General features: G+C 47.8%; 1 protein-coding gene across 1 annotated transcript in view; it reads right to left on the bottom strand.

The window, feature by feature from the left end:
• Positions 1–17074, bottom strand: part of dner (delta/notch-like EGF repeat containing) — a 331812-nt gene that overhangs the window by 20957 nt on the left and 293781 nt on the right. The window contains exon 8 of the mRNA XM_038816147.1: positions 1146–1370. Coding sequence (XP_038672075.1) covers positions 1146–1370 — 225 coding nt within the window. The remainder of the gene's footprint in view (positions 1–1145; positions 1371–17074) is intronic.

Below are 17074 nucleotides of genomic sequence, written 5' to 3'. Positions count from 1 at the left end.
TCAGAGGCTGAATGCCCTTGACTGCTGGAGCCAGGGCCGGCTCAAGGCACCGGCAACTCGGGCAGTCGCCCGGGGCGCCATGTGCTAGGGGGCGCCAGAGACTCGGGTCCCGCGCATGCGCAGTTGGGCCGGTGCCAACCAGCGCATGCACGGTGGCCGCACTCCCCCAGGGCGGGCGGCCCCCCCCCCCCTCTGTCCGCCCCCCCCTCTGTCCGCCCCCCCCCCCCAGTCCGCCCCCTCGGTCCGCCCCCCACCCCCGCCCCGCCCCCCCTCCCCCTCTCGCCCCCCTCCCCCTCTCACCCCCCTCCCCCTCTCACCCCCTCTCGCCCCCCCTCCCCCCTCTCGCCCCCCCTCCCCCTCTCGCCCCTCCCCCCTCTCGCCCCCCCTCCCCCCTCTCGCCCCCCCCCCCCCGGCTCGGCCCCCCCCCGCTCGGCCCCCCCCCCTCTCGGCCCCGCCTCCCCCAAGGGCGCCGAAGTTCAGCTTGCCCAGGGCGCCAGCAACCCTAGGGCCGGCGCTGGCTGGAGCCAGCTGTGGCTGGGCCGGACATTTTAACAAACTACAACCTGTCTCCTTTATAGCTGTGACTCGGTTCAATATATTGGTCAAGAATTCCCAAATACTGGCCAAATTTCTAGTAGAGACCCGATAGGTCGAATGGCCTGTTTCTGCACTGGAAAGACTCTGATTTTGTGATCAACTTTGAAATTGGGGCAGAGGTTTCAACGTGATTTTTTTCCTCATAAATTGATCTAGATTATTTTTCCCTCTGATTTTGCCTCTACTGGGAGATTATATGGCTGCATAAATTGCTCTATACTGGTATAGGGCTGGCTTGGTGGACTGCTGTTTTGTTAGTATTTCTGAATGACTAACAGATCTGATGATTGTGCCCCTGATTAATTCTTACTTCTTTGTCAATGCATATAGCCCTCAATTCTTTATTGGCCACACCACACCATCATTTCTGAAGTTGGCAGGCTATTTCTGCCACCTTTGGTACAGCATGTTAGAATTCTGTAGGGCTATCTTAAAGGAAACACATATCATTCAAGCACATTGGTCACTTCCTTCCTAGAGTGAAAATATTCACGATACCATTGTGACATGCTTATGGAAAAGGAGCAAACAGCGAGATTTGATCATACCTGGAGCACAGAGGCATTTGTAACTTGTTCCAACGCTGCTGCAGATGCCATGGGAGCAGGGATTAAGGGCGCAGAAGTCAATGAGCTGAGCACAGAGGGGTCCAGCATACGCTGGACTGCAGTTACAACTGTACGATGTGCCCTCTGCGAAGCAGGTTCCATTGTTCTGACAGGGTGACAAGGCACAAGGGTCTATCCTCTGCTCACATGCCAGGCCTGTAAAACCTGCAATTTAAATCACAGACAAGTAGTTTATTGACACACCAAGAGACAATGAACGTGGGGGCAGAGTACACACATCCTGACACTTCAGAACGTGAGAGACACAACAGGGGTGAATTTTCTTGGGCTTTCTGCTACGTTTCTGCCAAGCCTCCTGTTAAATCTGAGGATAGAGAGGAAGAAGGCCCCAAGAAACATAGGCCCCCCAATGACACTCTGGAATAGCCATTGGCAACCGATGAGGCAATCTACCTCAAACAATTGTACAAGAATGAACACTGTAACATTGTCAAATATAAATGATATGGAGATGCCGGCGTTGGACTGGCGGTGAGCACAGTAAGAAGTCTTACAACACCAGGTTAAAGTCCAACAGGTTTGTTTCAAACACGAGCTTTCGGAGCACTGCTCCTTCCTCAGGTGGATGGCGAGGTATGGAATGATGAGGAAGGAGCTGCGCTCCGAAAGCTCGTGTTTGAAACAAACCTGTTGGACTTTAACCTGGTGTTGTAAGACTTCTTACTGCCAAATATAAAGGCTTTTATGACCTGGAGATTTATTGCAGTAGATAGATTCTAAACCGTTATAAATATATTTAAATAACTTGATGAAGGGAATAGCAATCTGAAAATCTTGTGTAGTTTAAACCCATGCTGGTTCAGCAATCTGAATCACATCATCTTTATTTTATTTTTAGAGAGGACTAAGGTACAAATTAACACCATGGCTGCAAGAACTGGAAAGGCTGGTTATTCAATATTAAGTAGCTCACCTTGTAATCCATCAAAGTTGTTTATAGTATTTATAAGCATCAAGCAGATTTGTTAGAGATTAAACACCATTTTCCTGGATGCTCACAGCATTAACAACTCTCATGAAACTCAACACCATTCTGAATAAAACTGTCTATTTATTTGGAGCCTGTGTCACTGTATTAAGTATCTGCCACTGACTCGTTGGGCTGAATTTTATTCTTGCTGTGGGACTCGCAAAGACAGACCAGAAAGCCAGGAGCAAACATACCTGCGCTGTTTACGGGATCCAATTAGGCACGTAATTGGTTGCTCTAAGGGCTACTGTCTCTGTGAAGGACAGCTGCCTGCCCTCAGGAACTGTCAGCCAAATGGAGGGACAGCAGCTCAGCAGTGCTACTGAGAGTGGTGGCCACTGTTTGCACTGCACCTGGAAGAAGGGAATGCCATGGAAAGACGCAACTTTCCAGACCAGGTAAATGTGGGCTGGGGACGCCAGAGCTAATCAGGCGGACACTGTTGAGTTGTGTATTTTATTACGTTACCGTAGTGTGTTTGGTTGCACTACTGAGTGTAACATGTGTTACGCAATCCAGTTACTGAAGAGGCTTTCTGCATCTTGATGAAAAAGACTCGATTTCGCCCAGAGGTATTGAAAGGTTTATTAGTAACTAAGTTAACAATTGCCTGAGTTCTTTACTTTAAGATCAATGCCAGTAGAAAGGTTCCAAAGTCTATATACAGTAGCTGTGTCTGACCACACTAATCACTCTGAGCTTAGTCTATGCTCTTGCTCTGATCACAGTCTAGTCACTAAGAGAGGGAGGAACTGGCTGCGCCTGGCTTTTAAACCCGCCAGTGCTGCCCTCTAGTGATCTTCCGATTACCCATTAACCCCTTATGTACATGCACATACAATGATCAATACATTGGCGAGGTCAGATGGCACCATAGCAGAGGAGGTGGACATTTACACTGAGGGGTCCCTTCATGAGACAAACAGGGCCCAAATTGAAGCCCCCCACCCCAAACTTACAAAAAGGATTCACCTGGTTGTTTCCCCGGATGGCAGTGGGCATACCCACTGCTGGTAAGACGCCAGTGCAACAGGAAGAGGCCCTTTACTGCCCACTTAAGTGACTCAGTTGGGCTCTGGGTGGGAGGTTGTCCTCCACCTTCTCCATTGTTTGCAGGAGGACAAGGGGACTGCTAACCCTGCCTTCCCTCATCCCCCTTCAATAGCATGTTTCTTTTCTCAGTAATACCCAAGTTCTGTACGACCTTGCAGTTATTAATGTCCACATCTCAATCACAAAACAATTCATGGGGAGAAGGTGGTAAGGGGGGGTAGGGGTTTGGCAGCAAGGGCAGGGGTTGGCTCTCAGAAGATCCTCCCCTCCTGTTTTGGGGTCCCTCGGTCAGGCACTGATTGTCTTTGAATGAAGGATCTCACCACTTCCCAGGAGTCCATAGGCTTTGCGTTTTGGACTTCCCGTGTGGTGCTTTCCCCACTACTGCTGGGTGAATACCAGTAGCATTGGATTGAGTCCCTTAAGTGGGCATTAATTGTCATGGGTTTCATCAGGGCAACGGGGTCCTTACCCGCCACTCTATCTGGTTAAATGCAACCCCACCACCAAGCTCGCCTCAGGGAAGGGCATTAAATTCTGCCAGTGTGTGGAAAAATCACATGGTGTCCAAGCTCTCAGCAATGCTCCTCAGTGACTGGACCACCTCTTCAGTGCCTCGGCAATGTCCATCTGTGCCTGGGACACGTCCCTTGTGATTGGGCCATGCTCTGCACTGCCTCGGCAATGTCCATCTGTGCCTGGGACACGTCCCTCGTGGCTGGGATATGCTCTGCACTGCCTTGGCAATGTTCACCTGCATCTGGGACACGTCCCTTGTGACTGGGATATGATGTTGAGGTCCTCAGTCATGGTCATCACAGACTCAGCCATACCTTTTTAAAAATAAATTTAGAATACCCAATAATTTTTTCCAATTAAGGGGCAATTTAGCATGGCCAATCCACCTATCCTGCACATCTTTGGGTTGTTGGGGTGAAACCCATGCAGACACGGGGAGAATGTGCAAACTCCAAGGGGAGAGTGGCCCAGGGCCGGGATTCGAACCTGGGTCCTCAGCGCCGTAGGCAGCAATGCTAACCACTGTGCCACCGTGCTGCCCGACTCAGCCATATCTTGGGCACCACCACTCAAGACGCTGACGTCGTGCTCCAGGCAGTCACCACCTGAGCAGTGTTGGCCTCAGTGCCATGCAGTGTTAGCATCACCTCCTGCGCCTGTAGCCTTTGGGACTCTTCCAATCGGCTATTCACTCACTGGAATGTCGATGACATCCCCTGCAGAATCTTACAGCTCTGCCTTATCATCTGCATCAGCTCTGGGAGAACCTTGTCCAGAGGCTCGGAATCTGACGAGGACTCAACTGAGTCCTGACATCCAGCGAACCACTGAGTGGTGACCTCCTTGGTTGTTCCTGCCTCCACCTGATGTGCATCAGCATCTATGTGGTGCTCACCAGATTGTGCCGCAGGAGCCTGTCCACTAATGTCACCCACTGAAGGAAGATGGGGATGATGACTGTGAAGCATCCATAGTGGTCTCTTCGGAATTCTCCTCCTTAGGATGTCACAGCCCCATCAGATGGAGATTCTGCGAGACAATGGATAAATCCGTGGGACCTGATGAAATGTATCCCAGGATGTTGTGGCAAGCTAGAGAGGAAATTGCTAGCCCCTTAGCTGAGATATTTGAATCATCGACAGCCACAGGAGAGATGCCTGAAGATTGGAGGGTAGCAAATGTTGTGCCGTTGTTTAAGAAGGCTGTACTAATAATAATAATAATAATAGTTGCTTATTGTCACAAGTAGGCTTCAATGAAGTTCCTGTGAAAAGCCCCTAGTCGCCACATTCGGGCGCCTGTTCGGGGGGCCGGTACGGGAATTGAACCCGCGCTGCTGGTCTTGTTCTGCATTACAAGCCAGCTGTTTAGTCACTCTACTAAACCATCCCCTGTAGGGATAAACCTGGGAATTACAGACCGGTTAGCCTTACTTCTGTAGTGACTAAGTTGTTAGAAGGTATTCTGAGGAACAGGATCGATAGGCATTTAGACAGGCAACAGCTAATTAGGGAAAGTCAGCATGGTTTTGTAAGGGGAAAGCCATGTTTCACCAATTTGATTGAGTTTTTTGAAGAGGTAACCAAGAAGGTAGATGAGGGCAGTGCAGTCGACGTTGTCGACATGGACTTTATCAAGGCCTTCGACAAGTTACGGCATGATAGGTTGTTGCAAAAGTTTACATCTCAATCCAGGGTGAGGTAGCCAATTGGGTACAAAATTGGCTTGGCGACCGATGCCAAAGGGTGGTTGTAGAGGGTTGTTTTTCAAACTGGAGGCCTATGACCAGCGATGTGCCTCAGGGATCGGTGCTGGGTCCACTGTTATTTGTGATATATATTAATGATTTGGATGAGAATGTAGGAGGCATGGTTAGTAAGTTTGCAGATGACACCAAGATTGGTGGTACAGTGGATAGTGAAGAAGGTTATATAAGATTGCAACAGGATTTTGACCAATTGGACCAATGAGCCGATGAATTAGGGTTAGGATTCTTCCAGCGGAGCAGGCAGAGAGGGGAGTGATTTATTTTGGTAAGGAGAGCGGAGGGTAAGCTGAATTTTTGGTTTTTAACTAACCTTTTTTCGGAGTTGTTTTTGTTTCAGAGCAGCAGGAAACCGGAAGATATCTGGGAAGGTGTGTCGTTTTCTTTAAAGGCATTTAACTCCGAGGTTCAGACCTCATTCTTCCAGCGATACCTGTATATAAGTTGGGCGGTTGCTAAACCCGAGACACTACACTTGTAGTGTCCCCCACCCTTCCACCTCCTCTAACCTAAGGGGTTGAGTGAATATCAGGTAAGCTCTTCCTTTCTTTTTCTTGTTTTATCTAGAGGGGATGGCAGGGAAGGCAGTGCAATGTTCCTCCTGCAGAATGTTTGAGGTGAGGGACGCCGTCAGTGTCCCTGCTGATTTCACCTGTGGGAAGTGCACCCATCTCCAGCTCCTCAGAAACAGTGTTAGGGAATTGGAGCTGGAGTTGGATGAACTTCAGATCATTCGGGAGGCAGACGTGGTCATAAATAGAAGCTTCAGGGATGTAGTTACTCCGAAGAATGAAGCTAGATGGGTGACGATGAGAGGGGCTGGGAGGAAGCAGTCAGTACAGGGATCCCCTGTGGTTGTTCCCCTTAGTAACAAGTATACCACTTTGGATACTCGTGGGGGGGACGACTTACCAGGGGTAAGCCATGAGGTATAGGTCTCTGGCACAGAGTCTGTCCCTGTTGCTCAGAAGGGAAGGAGGGAGAGGAGTAGAGCACTAGTCATTGGAGACTTCATAGTTAGGGGGAGAGATAGGAGATTCTGTGGGAACGAGAGAGACTCGTGGTTGGTATATTGCCCCCCAGGTGCCAGGGTCCGTGATGTCTCAGATCGTGTTTTCGGGATCCTTAAGGGGGAGGGGGAGCAGCCCCAAGTCGTGGTCCACATAGGCACCAACGACATAGGTAGGAAAAGGGATAGGGATGTAAGGCAGGAATTCAGGGAGCTAGGGTGGAATCTTAGAGCTAGAACAAACAGAGTTATTATCTCTGGGTTGTTACCCGTGCCACGTGCTAGCGAGATGAGGAATAGGGAGAGAGAGCAGTTGAACACGTGGCTACAGGGATGGTGCAGGAGGAAGGGTTTCAGATACCTGGATAATTGGGGCTCATTCTGGGGTAGGTGGAACATCTACAAATGGGATGGTCTACACCTGGACCAGAGAGGTATCAATATCCTGGGGGGGGGGGGGGGGGGGGGGGGGGATTTGCTAATGCTCTTCGGGAGGGTTTAAACTAATTCAGTAGGGATTTGGGAACCTGAATTGTAGCTCCAGTATACAGAAGGTTGAGGGTAGTGAGGTCATGAGTAAGGCTTCAAGGTTGCAAGAGTGTACCGGCAGGCAGGAAGGTGGTTTAAAGTGTGTCTACTTTAACGCCAGGAACATCCGGAATAAGGTGGGTGAACTTGCAGCATGGGTTGGTACCTGCGACTTCGATGTCGTGGTCATTTCGGAGACATGGATAGAGCAGGGACAGGAATGGTTGTTGCAGGATCCGGGGTTTAGATATTTCAGTAAGCTCAGGGAAGGTGGTAAAAGAGGGGGATGGGTGTCATTGTTATTCAAGGACAGTATTATGGTGGCAGAAAGGATGTTTGATGAGGACTCGTCTACTGAGGTAGTATAGGCTGAGGTTAGAAACAGGAAAGGAGAGGTCACCCTGTTGGGAGTTTTCTATAGGCCTCTGAAAAGTTCCAGAGATGTAGAGGAAAGGATTGCAAAGATGATTCTGGATAGGAGCGAAAGTAACAGGGTAGTTGTTATGGGGGACTTTAACTTTCCAAATTTTGACTGGAAATGCTATAGTTCGAGTACTTTAGATGGGTCTGTTTTTGTTCAATGTGTGCAGGAGGGTTTCCTGACACAGTATGTAGATAGGCCAACAAGAGGCGAGGCCACATTGGATTTGGTACTGGGTCATGAACCAGGACAGGTGTTAGATTTGGAGGTAGGTGAGCACTTTGGTGATGGTGACCACAATTCGTAGCAACAGTAGTGGACTCGCCAACATTAAGGGCATTTAAATGGTCATTGGATAAACATACGGATGATAAGGGAATAGTGTAGATGGGCTTTAGAGTGGTTTCACAGATCGGCGCAACATCGAGGGCCGAAGGGCCTGTACTGCGCTGTAATGTTCTATGTTCTACATTCTATGTATGGCAGATGGAGTTTAATTTGGATAAATGTGAGGTATAGTATTTTTTAGATAAAATCAGGGCAGGACCTACTCAGTTAACGGTAGGGAGTTGGGGAGAGTTACAGAACAAAGAAATCTAGGGGTACAGGTCGATAGCTCCTCGCCAACGCAGCCGTCAAGAAACACTCCAACAATTGTGCCCAAAATGACACTTAGAAATGTTTCCGTTAAATCATGTCCAGTGCATCGCCTGTGGATGGCCAGACCCAGCGTAATTGCAAATCAGAGATGATTCAGCTCCGGCGGGAGTGCGTTGTCTCACAAATGGAGAATTCAGCCCTATATATTTTCAAGAAGGAGTTAGATATAGCTCTTGGTGCTAAATGGGTCAAAGGATATGGGTGGAAAGCGGGAACAGGTTACTGAGCTGGATGAACAGCCATGAGCAGAATAAATGGCAGAGCAGGCTCAAAGGGCCAAATGTCCTCCTCCTGTTCTCATTTTTAAATGTTTCTAAGCTTTGTGTCCTAACATAGTTTAAACTGTAAATCTGGATATACAACTCTCCGTTCATCATTTTATATCCACTATATGTGTACAGGGAAAAGCTGAGGGCACAGTACAGATACCTGGTGGAATGGCTTTACAAACATATAAATTAGGAGCAGGAGTGGACCACTCGGCCCCTCGAACCTGCTCCGCCATTCAGTAAGATCATGGCTGATCTGATTGTAACCTCAACCTCACATTCCCCATCACGTCCCAGCAATCAGCATACATCCCTGCCCCTCAGCCAGTTATTGACCAATGCCACAAGGACACTTTCAACATAACAAGATTGAAACTTTCCTCCAGGTAATCTGACGCAGACAATCAGCTTTGTTCAGGGTTGGTGATTTATTGAGCTTCACAAATACATTTATCTAAATACTTCAGAATTTAGGACTGACAATGAGCACTTTGTATGTTTATTGTCCACAATTTGTCCTTGATGAATAATGCTGCCTTATCTGATTAAACCCTTGTTCATCGGGCTCCATCAGTAGTTCAGCCAAGGCTCTTCGATTTCTTGTCAGGTTTTTTGCCACATCGCTAATCCTACAGCATCAGGTTATTAACTGCTTTCCTACAACAGGGAGGGAAAATTGATGGTGAATCAACTTGTACCCCACCGCCCCAGCAGCTAGTTACTGGTAATGGTAGATGGCTAAAGGAGACCATTTTCCCCAAACTGTGTAAACAACAGTGCAGGGGGAGCCATAAAGAGTGTGCAAAATTAAATTCTAATTGATAAATTCCCCTCCCCCTTCAGAAGAAATATAAGGGAAAAAGTGTAATCCCAGCTGAGCAATGTTGGTGCTGGTCCTGCAGAAGCACCGAGCACCCCCATTTACAAATGACCTCTGCCCTGTATTAGCCATCGTGGGTCAGGTTGCCTGTCACATAACCTCATAGCATTGTTAAAAAGCTTACATTTCAGCACAAAAGATTATGGGGTGGGTTCTCTGCTGCCGCTGCCATAGTGGGGTTCCCAATCCGGCGGAGAATTGACTGTCAGCCTAAAATCAAGATGGCACCGTCAGGTCCCCTGCCGCGGGAAGATGCACCCATCAAAATCTGATTAACGGTCTGAAAGCCCGATTCTCCAGCCCTCAAGTGATGCTCCAGCTAGGGCCGGCCCAAGGTACCGGCAACTCGGGCAGTCGCCCGGGGCGCCATGTGCTAGGGGGCGCTAGAGACTCGGGTCCCGCGCATGCGCAGTTGGGCCGGTGCCAACCAGCGCATGCGCGGTGGCCACCCTCCCCCAGGGCGGCCCCCTCCGCCGCCCCCCCTCCGGCCTCCGCCCCCCCCCGCCTCGGCCCGGCCCCCCCCCCCCGCCTCGGCCCCCCCCGCCTTGGCCCCCCCCCACCTCGGCCCCCCCCCCCCGCCTCGGCCCCCCCCCCCTCGGCCCCCCCCCCACCTCGGGCCCCCCCGGCCCCGCCTCGCCCCCCCGGCCCTGCCTCGGCCCCCCTGGCCCCACCCCCCCCTCGGCCCCCCCCCCCAAGGGCGCTGAAGTTCAGCTTGCCCGGGGCGCCAGCAACCCTAGGGCCGGCTCTGGCTCCAGCCCTCTCAACCACGATTCACCTGGACGTGAATTGCTGCACGTATTTTGAAACGTGGACCCTACGGTGTGTTAAGTAGGTCAGTGCATAACAGACGTGACCCCCAAAGTCCATAGGAATGGTCTCCCACAGTGCAGATCCAACCCCATCATACTCACCATCAGACCCCCAACAGAGACCCCGAATAGAAAAAGTAAATGAAGTCAATCCAGTACTAAACTGCACTTTTGAAACAACAGTGGGCGGGATTCTCCGTCGCCAGCCGTGTGTTTCGTGTCCGTGTGCCACCCACTGACAGCGGGATTCTATACTCTCGCCAATTGTCAATTGATTTCCCATTGTAACCACCCCATGCCACTGCGAAACCCGCTGGCGGGTGTGCGCACCCAGCGGGAAAAGTGAATCGGAACGCTGGCCAACAGAGAATTCTGGCCAACATGTTCTGCACTCAATCACGTAAAATCTTGTCGGTTAATTATCTATTGTGTTGTTTTGATTAGATTGTTGAATGAGTAACTAAATGAGTTGTAAGATATTCAAACTGCATATTTCTATTTGTACAATTTATGCAAATTTTAACCAAGAGACGTATTGATTTATGGAATATTTTTCCTTGCAAATATTTCTGGAGAATCCAAGGATGTAACCTTGACAGCCTGTCAAATGTCATCCACATTGATATGTTAGGCAGGTTGGTTCGATGTTGACTGCAACTGGGTGCAGGGAAGCTAGAAACAAACGTCTGTCACCGGAGATGATCCAACACTGTTTTATTTAACTATGAACTGCTGTACATGTTCAGCTGTGGGTTGACACTCTACTAATCCAACTGATGTCCTCTTACTGGCTTGACCAGGCTTACTAGCTACCGCATGGTAATAGTGCTCACTAGCTTGTGCACTCTGACTGTCTCAGTAGTTGGGTCCTGAGAGAGGGAGAGTCTTAATGCCCTGTGGGCTTTGTAGTGGTGGTGTCCTGTCTGGCGATTGGTTGTTCTGTGTTGTGTGTTCATTGGTCATCCTGTGTGTCAATCACGAGTGGATATTATGACACACATGCTGCCCTTCGGTGGCAATATCTAAAAGTATGGCAGCAGTTAACGACAACACCCAGCTCCATCTCATAACCACCTCTCTCACTCCTTTACTATCCATAAACTGTCATATTGTTTGTCCGACAACCAGTACTCAACAGGTCTCACCAAACGTGAAACAGACGTGGTGGACCTTGTGATGGGCCAAGGGTGTAATACCGAAGTGTGCTACGCCCTAACTTCATCTGAGGGTCTGGCACTGACTCTGAGGATGACCTAATTACCATCTCATTATTCAGCTCCACAGACCACTCGCATATTTGTGAGTTTGAGCTAGAACACCCAAGTGCCTGGATCAGCTCAGCCAGGAAGTATTGTCACCTCCAGTGATGAAAAGGAAGTCACCGATACTCCAGACACTGAGATAAGGTGAAACCAACAACCCCAGTCCCATCCTTCATGCCGGCACTCGAAACCAAAGTGATCCAGCATGTCAATTAAGCTGCAGAAGTGGGTGTGGTCACACCACCCAGGAGATGATGCGATGCCTAAATATCTGCAAACAACTCAACGACAGCCAGCGCCATGCCAGAGGCTGCTACAAAAAACAACAAGAGACAAACCAAAATACATCACCGTGTCCTAAAAATTAAGAGAAAGAAAGAGGAGAAGACTGAGCGAACTACCTCATCCCACCAGCCAACCAGCAACAAAAACAGTTGCAGGTCGCAAGCAACATCATGCAAGAAAGCAGAAAAGAAAGCGACTGGTAACACAAGTATGGCAATCTTGGACACAGGCCTTTCAAAGACACAGGGTGAAGTGCAAGAGAAACAAAATGCCAGCAAGTAAGCCAGTCTCTGACCAGATGGGCAATAATTTGAAAGAATGAGATTTGTACAAAGGAAATGGACACTTTAGTAAAACCCGTTCACTTTACTAGGTACATATAATGAATATATAAAGTGTAATGTTTAATGTTGCCTGTAAAAAATTATCTTAGTGTATTGTGAGGAAGGGGGATATGATGCTATGCCTATGGGACATATCATAGTTGGATGGTGTGTGACCTCCAACTAGCAGGTGGCGGTACAGGCACACCTTGCGGTCTCTAGACCAAGGTAATGTGGCCTGTGATTCCGATATGAGGGGAGACATATCCGGCCATCTTCGGAAGAAGATTGCGAGGGTAATAAGACATACATGTGAATGGTCAGTGCTAGGTGCAAGTTCTAGAGGAGTAGTTATCAGACTCCATGATAACGTGCTCTGTATCAGATTGCTATCTCACCACACGAGACTCAATAAAAGATTCTCGTTTGGACAAGTCGAAGTGTTTGGTGGATTCTTTCGTAAAGTACAAAGGAGCAAACGCAACAACTTCCTGCAGTTCCTCATATCTGTGCATCTCTGTTTCTGGCTCCTTCGGCATCCCTCATTTTCATCACTGCACCGCTGACGACCGTATTTTCAGTTGTCAAGCCCCTAAGCTCTGGAAATTCCTTCATAAACATCCCTACCTCTGAATATCCTCCTTTCAGTCACTCCTACCACTGACCAAGCTTTGATCATCCAGTCGAGATCTTCCGGCTGTTCATGCTGGCAGTATCTTCCAGGACCGCCGACGGCTCACCCCCGCCGCTGGTTTACCGACGGCGTGTGTGGATTCAATGGGAAATCCCATTGATAGCGGTGAGACCGGAATATCCCGCAGGGAGGCCAGAGGATCTTGTCCAATATCTCTTGATGTAGCTTGGTGTTAAATTTTTACTTTAAAACACTGCTGGGATGTTTGATTACGTTAAAAGCACGATATGCTTGCAAGTTGTTTTTGTTCTGATATTTGTACATTATCCTCCACACAACCACCTCCCAAATACTCCATTCCTGACTCTGACCTTCTGTGTATCTCCCCCTCTATTTGGCTGCACTTCAGCTGCCTATTGGCTTCATGTCCTGGTTTGCCCTCCCTAAACTCCTCTGCTGCCCCCACCTTCCTCTCTTCTGATAAAACCCTCTGTGCTGACGAGTTGTTGGTTAATTTCCCTCATATCTCCTTTGACTCAGTATCCATGTCCTCTTAAAGCCTCTGTGAAGTGTTGTGGGATGATTTTGTACATCAAAGGTGCAATGTCAATGCAAATCCTTATTTTTTTAATATCCCCCCCCCCCCCCCCCCCCCCCATGTGTTGTGCTCAAGTCGGCTACAGCTGCCAGGTTAATCCATAATTCAGCCTCTGGAGTTCTTGCGCCTTCAAAAAGACATACAGGGAGGGCATCCAATTACTGAGCCATCTCGACAACTGAAAGAAACAATTTTGTTAAATGAAAATTTGCTTAATCCTTTTGAACATTGCACAAGCCTATTAAAGGATTGGAACATTAGCTGAGGGACTGTAGATGCAATGAAGGAAGTGGATTTGCTTTGCTGCAGTTAATCCTGTTTTGTTATCAGAAATAACGCAGAAGAAAGAGCAGACGTAGATTCAGAACTCCACCTCAGAGCAATTTGTTTCTAATGTGATCACAATCCTTATTTGACCATTTGTCTGACACTTTCATTCCTAAAATACAGTCACACCTTGGTGGCAGCTGTAATTACCTTCCTGAAGCATCAACTCTTAACAGGGGGGAGGGGGGGGGGGGGGGAGTTGCTTCCTGTACAATTAATGGCTGCTTAGTCACACAAGGACTTTGCTCTGTCTTGTTAGATTACCACCCCCCCCCCCCCCCCCCCAATCCCCGGCGAGTGTTTGCGCCAGTATGTTCGTAAAACCACTCTCAAAATTCAGTGTAACATCCACTGCATCACCATGAACCGACGGTGTGGAGCTGTCCCACAAAAGGAAACCCACTGACCGGCTGGCGTAACGGAGAATCCCGCCGGCGGGTCAAGGCAGAAATGTGGCCCCATGTGTCAAAGTGTCATGAGAAAATGTTACAGGTCAAATCAAAGAGTTAGTAACTTGTGGTTTCAACCTTGCACCGAAAGGAACACTTGAAATTGACTTAATAAAACTGAATTTGAACATTGCTTCCTGAAGTGTGCTGCCCACAGTGAGTCGTAATACTTTAGTTGGGCCTATATTGTCAGGATATGGCAAAGCTTCTTTGCTTTTCAATTCAACTTGGGGTGGCACGATAGCACAATGGTTAACACTGTTGCTTCACAGCGCCAGAGTCGCAGGTTCGATTCCCACTTATGTCACTGTCTGTGCTGAGTCTGCATGTTCTCCCCTTGTCTGCGTGGGTTTCCTCCGGGTGCTCGGTTTCCTTCCACAAGTCCCGAAAGACGTGCTGGTAGGTGAATTGGACATTCTGAATTCTCCATCTGTGTACCTGAACAGGCGCCGGAATGTGGCGACTAGGGGATTTTCACACTAACTTGCAGTGTTAGTGAAAGCCTACTTCATAGATATCATAGAATTTACAGTGCAGAAGGAGGCCATTCGGCCCATCGAGTCTGCACCGGCTCTCAGAAAGAGCACCCCACCCAAGGTAAACACCTCCACCCCATCCCCACAACCCTGCAACCCCACCCAACACTAAGGGCAATTTTGGACACTAAGGGCAATTTATCATGGCCAATCCACCTAACCTGCACATCTTTGGACTGTGGGAGGAAACCGGAGCACCCGGAGGAAACCCACGCACACACGGGGAGGATGTGCAGACTCCGCACAGACAGTGACCCAAGCCGGAATCGAACTTGGGACCCTGAATCTGTGAAGCCATTATGCTATCCACAATACTTGCGACAATAATAAAGATTACTATGATTATGAATGCCTTTTTTGGGAGGCCAAGGTTTCCATTTGCCTTTTTAGCAGCCTCCTCAATTTGATCTGCCACCTTCACAGGCTAGTGTACGTGCATCTCCAGATCTCTCCTGTGCCTCTTTTGAAAACTGCCCCATTTAGTTCACACTGTCTCTCCTCATTATTCCAACCAAAATGAATCGTAGCTGGAATTCTCTGCCCGTTGTAATTCACTTTTCCTGCCAGCAGTGCACCCCCGCCCGTGGGTTTCCTGGTGGCCATGGGGTGGCTTTAATGGGAAATCCCATGAACAAGTGGTGGGAAGAGAGAATGTCGCCGCCAACGAAAGGCATGCCGCCGAGAGACACGGGGCTGGGGAAGCGGAGAATCCAGCACACTTCTCTGCATTAAATGTCATCCCCCTTGTACCCACCCCATTTTATCAGTCTTCCTATGTCCTCCTGCAGTCTGTTTCTATGCACTGTTCACTGCAAGTGAGTTTTATGACTGCTGCAAATTTTGGAAATATGCCCTGTATAACCAAGTCCAAGTCATTGCTATATCTCAAATAAACAGCAGTCCCAACACCATCCATGGGGGAACCACTGCACACTACCATCCAGACTGGAAAACATCATTACTCTCTGTTTTCTGTCCCTTAGCCAACAGGATATTCACCCTGCCATTGTCCATTCAAATTTCAAATTTCCTAATAAGTTTGTTATATGATTCTTCATCAAATGAGCAGACTCGATGGGCCGAATGGCCTAATTCTGTGCTCCTATGTCTTATCGTCTTTCGAAAGTCCATATTGACAACATTTTTTAAATATAAATTTAGAGTATCCAATTCATTTTTTCCAATTAAGGGGCAAATTTACCGTGGCCAATCCACCTACCCTGCACATCTTTGGGTTGTGGGGGCGAAACCCACACAAACACGGGTAGAATGTGCAAACTCCAGGCGGACAGTGACCCAGAGCCGGGATCGAACCTGGGACCTCGGCACCGTGAGGCAGCAATGCTAACCACTGCGACACCGTGCTGTCCCATATTGACAACATGAACTGTCATATCCTTATCAAACCTTTCCATTGCTTCATCATTTGTGACTTTTATTATTTGATTGTTCACTGTGGTAATGTGATTATTCTCTGTGGTAATGTGATTGTTCTCTGTGGTAATGTGATTATTCTCTGTGGTAATGTGATTATTCTCTGTGGTAATGTGATTATTCTCTGTGGTAATGTGATTGTTCTCTGTGGTAATGTGATTGTTTTCTGTGGTAATGTGATTGTTCTCTGTGGTAATGTGATTATTCTCTGTGGTAATGTGATTGCTCTCTGTGGTAATGTGATTATTCTCTGTGGTAATGTGATTATTCTCTGTGATAACGTAATTATTCTCTGTGGTAATGTGATTGTTCTCTGTGATAATGTGATTATTCTCTGTGGTAATGTGATTGTTCTCTGTGGTAATGTGATTGTTCTCTGTGGTAATGTGATTATTCTCTGTGGTAACGTGATTATTCTCTGTGATAACGTAATTATTCTCTGTGGTAATGTGATTATTCTCTGTGGTAATGTGATTGTTCTCTGTGGTAATGTGATTGTTCTCTGTGGTAATGTGATTGTTCTCTGTGGTAATGTGATTATTCTCTGTGGTAATGTGATTATTCTCTGTGGTAATGTGATTATTCTCTGTGGTAATGTGATTATTCTCTGTGGTAATGTGATTGTTCTCTGTGGTAATGTAGTTATTCTCTGTGGTAATGTGATTGTTCTCTGTGGTAATGTGATTGTTCTCTGTGGTAATGTGATTGTTCTCTGTGGTAATGTGATTGTTCTCTGTGGTAATGTGATTGCTCTCTGTGGTAATGTGATTATTCTCTGTGGTAATGTGATTATTCTCTGTGATAACGTAATTATTCTCTGTGGTAATGTGATTGTTCTCTGTGATAATGTGATTATTCTCTGTGATAATGTGATTGTTCTCTGTGGTAATGTGATTGTTCTCTGTGGTAATGTGATTATTCTCTGTGGTAATGTGATTATTCTCTGTGATAACGTAATTATTCTCTGTGGTAATGTGATTATTCTCTGTGGTAATGTGATTGTTCTCTGTGGTAATGTGATTGCTCTCTGTGGTAATGTGATTGTTCTCTGTGGTAATGTGATTATTCTTTGTGGTAATGTGATTGTTCTCTGTGGTAATGTGATTATTCTCTGTGG

This window comes from Scyliorhinus canicula, chromosome 13, assembly GCF_902713615.1.
Source record: "Scyliorhinus canicula chromosome 13, sScyCan1.1, whole genome shotgun sequence".
NCBI classification, from domain to species: Eukaryota; Metazoa; Chordata; class Chondrichthyes; order Carcharhiniformes; family Scyliorhinidae; genus Scyliorhinus; species Scyliorhinus canicula.
The sequence above is the reverse complement of the archived record's forward strand: the minus strand, read 5'-3'. Positions and strand labels throughout refer to the sequence as shown.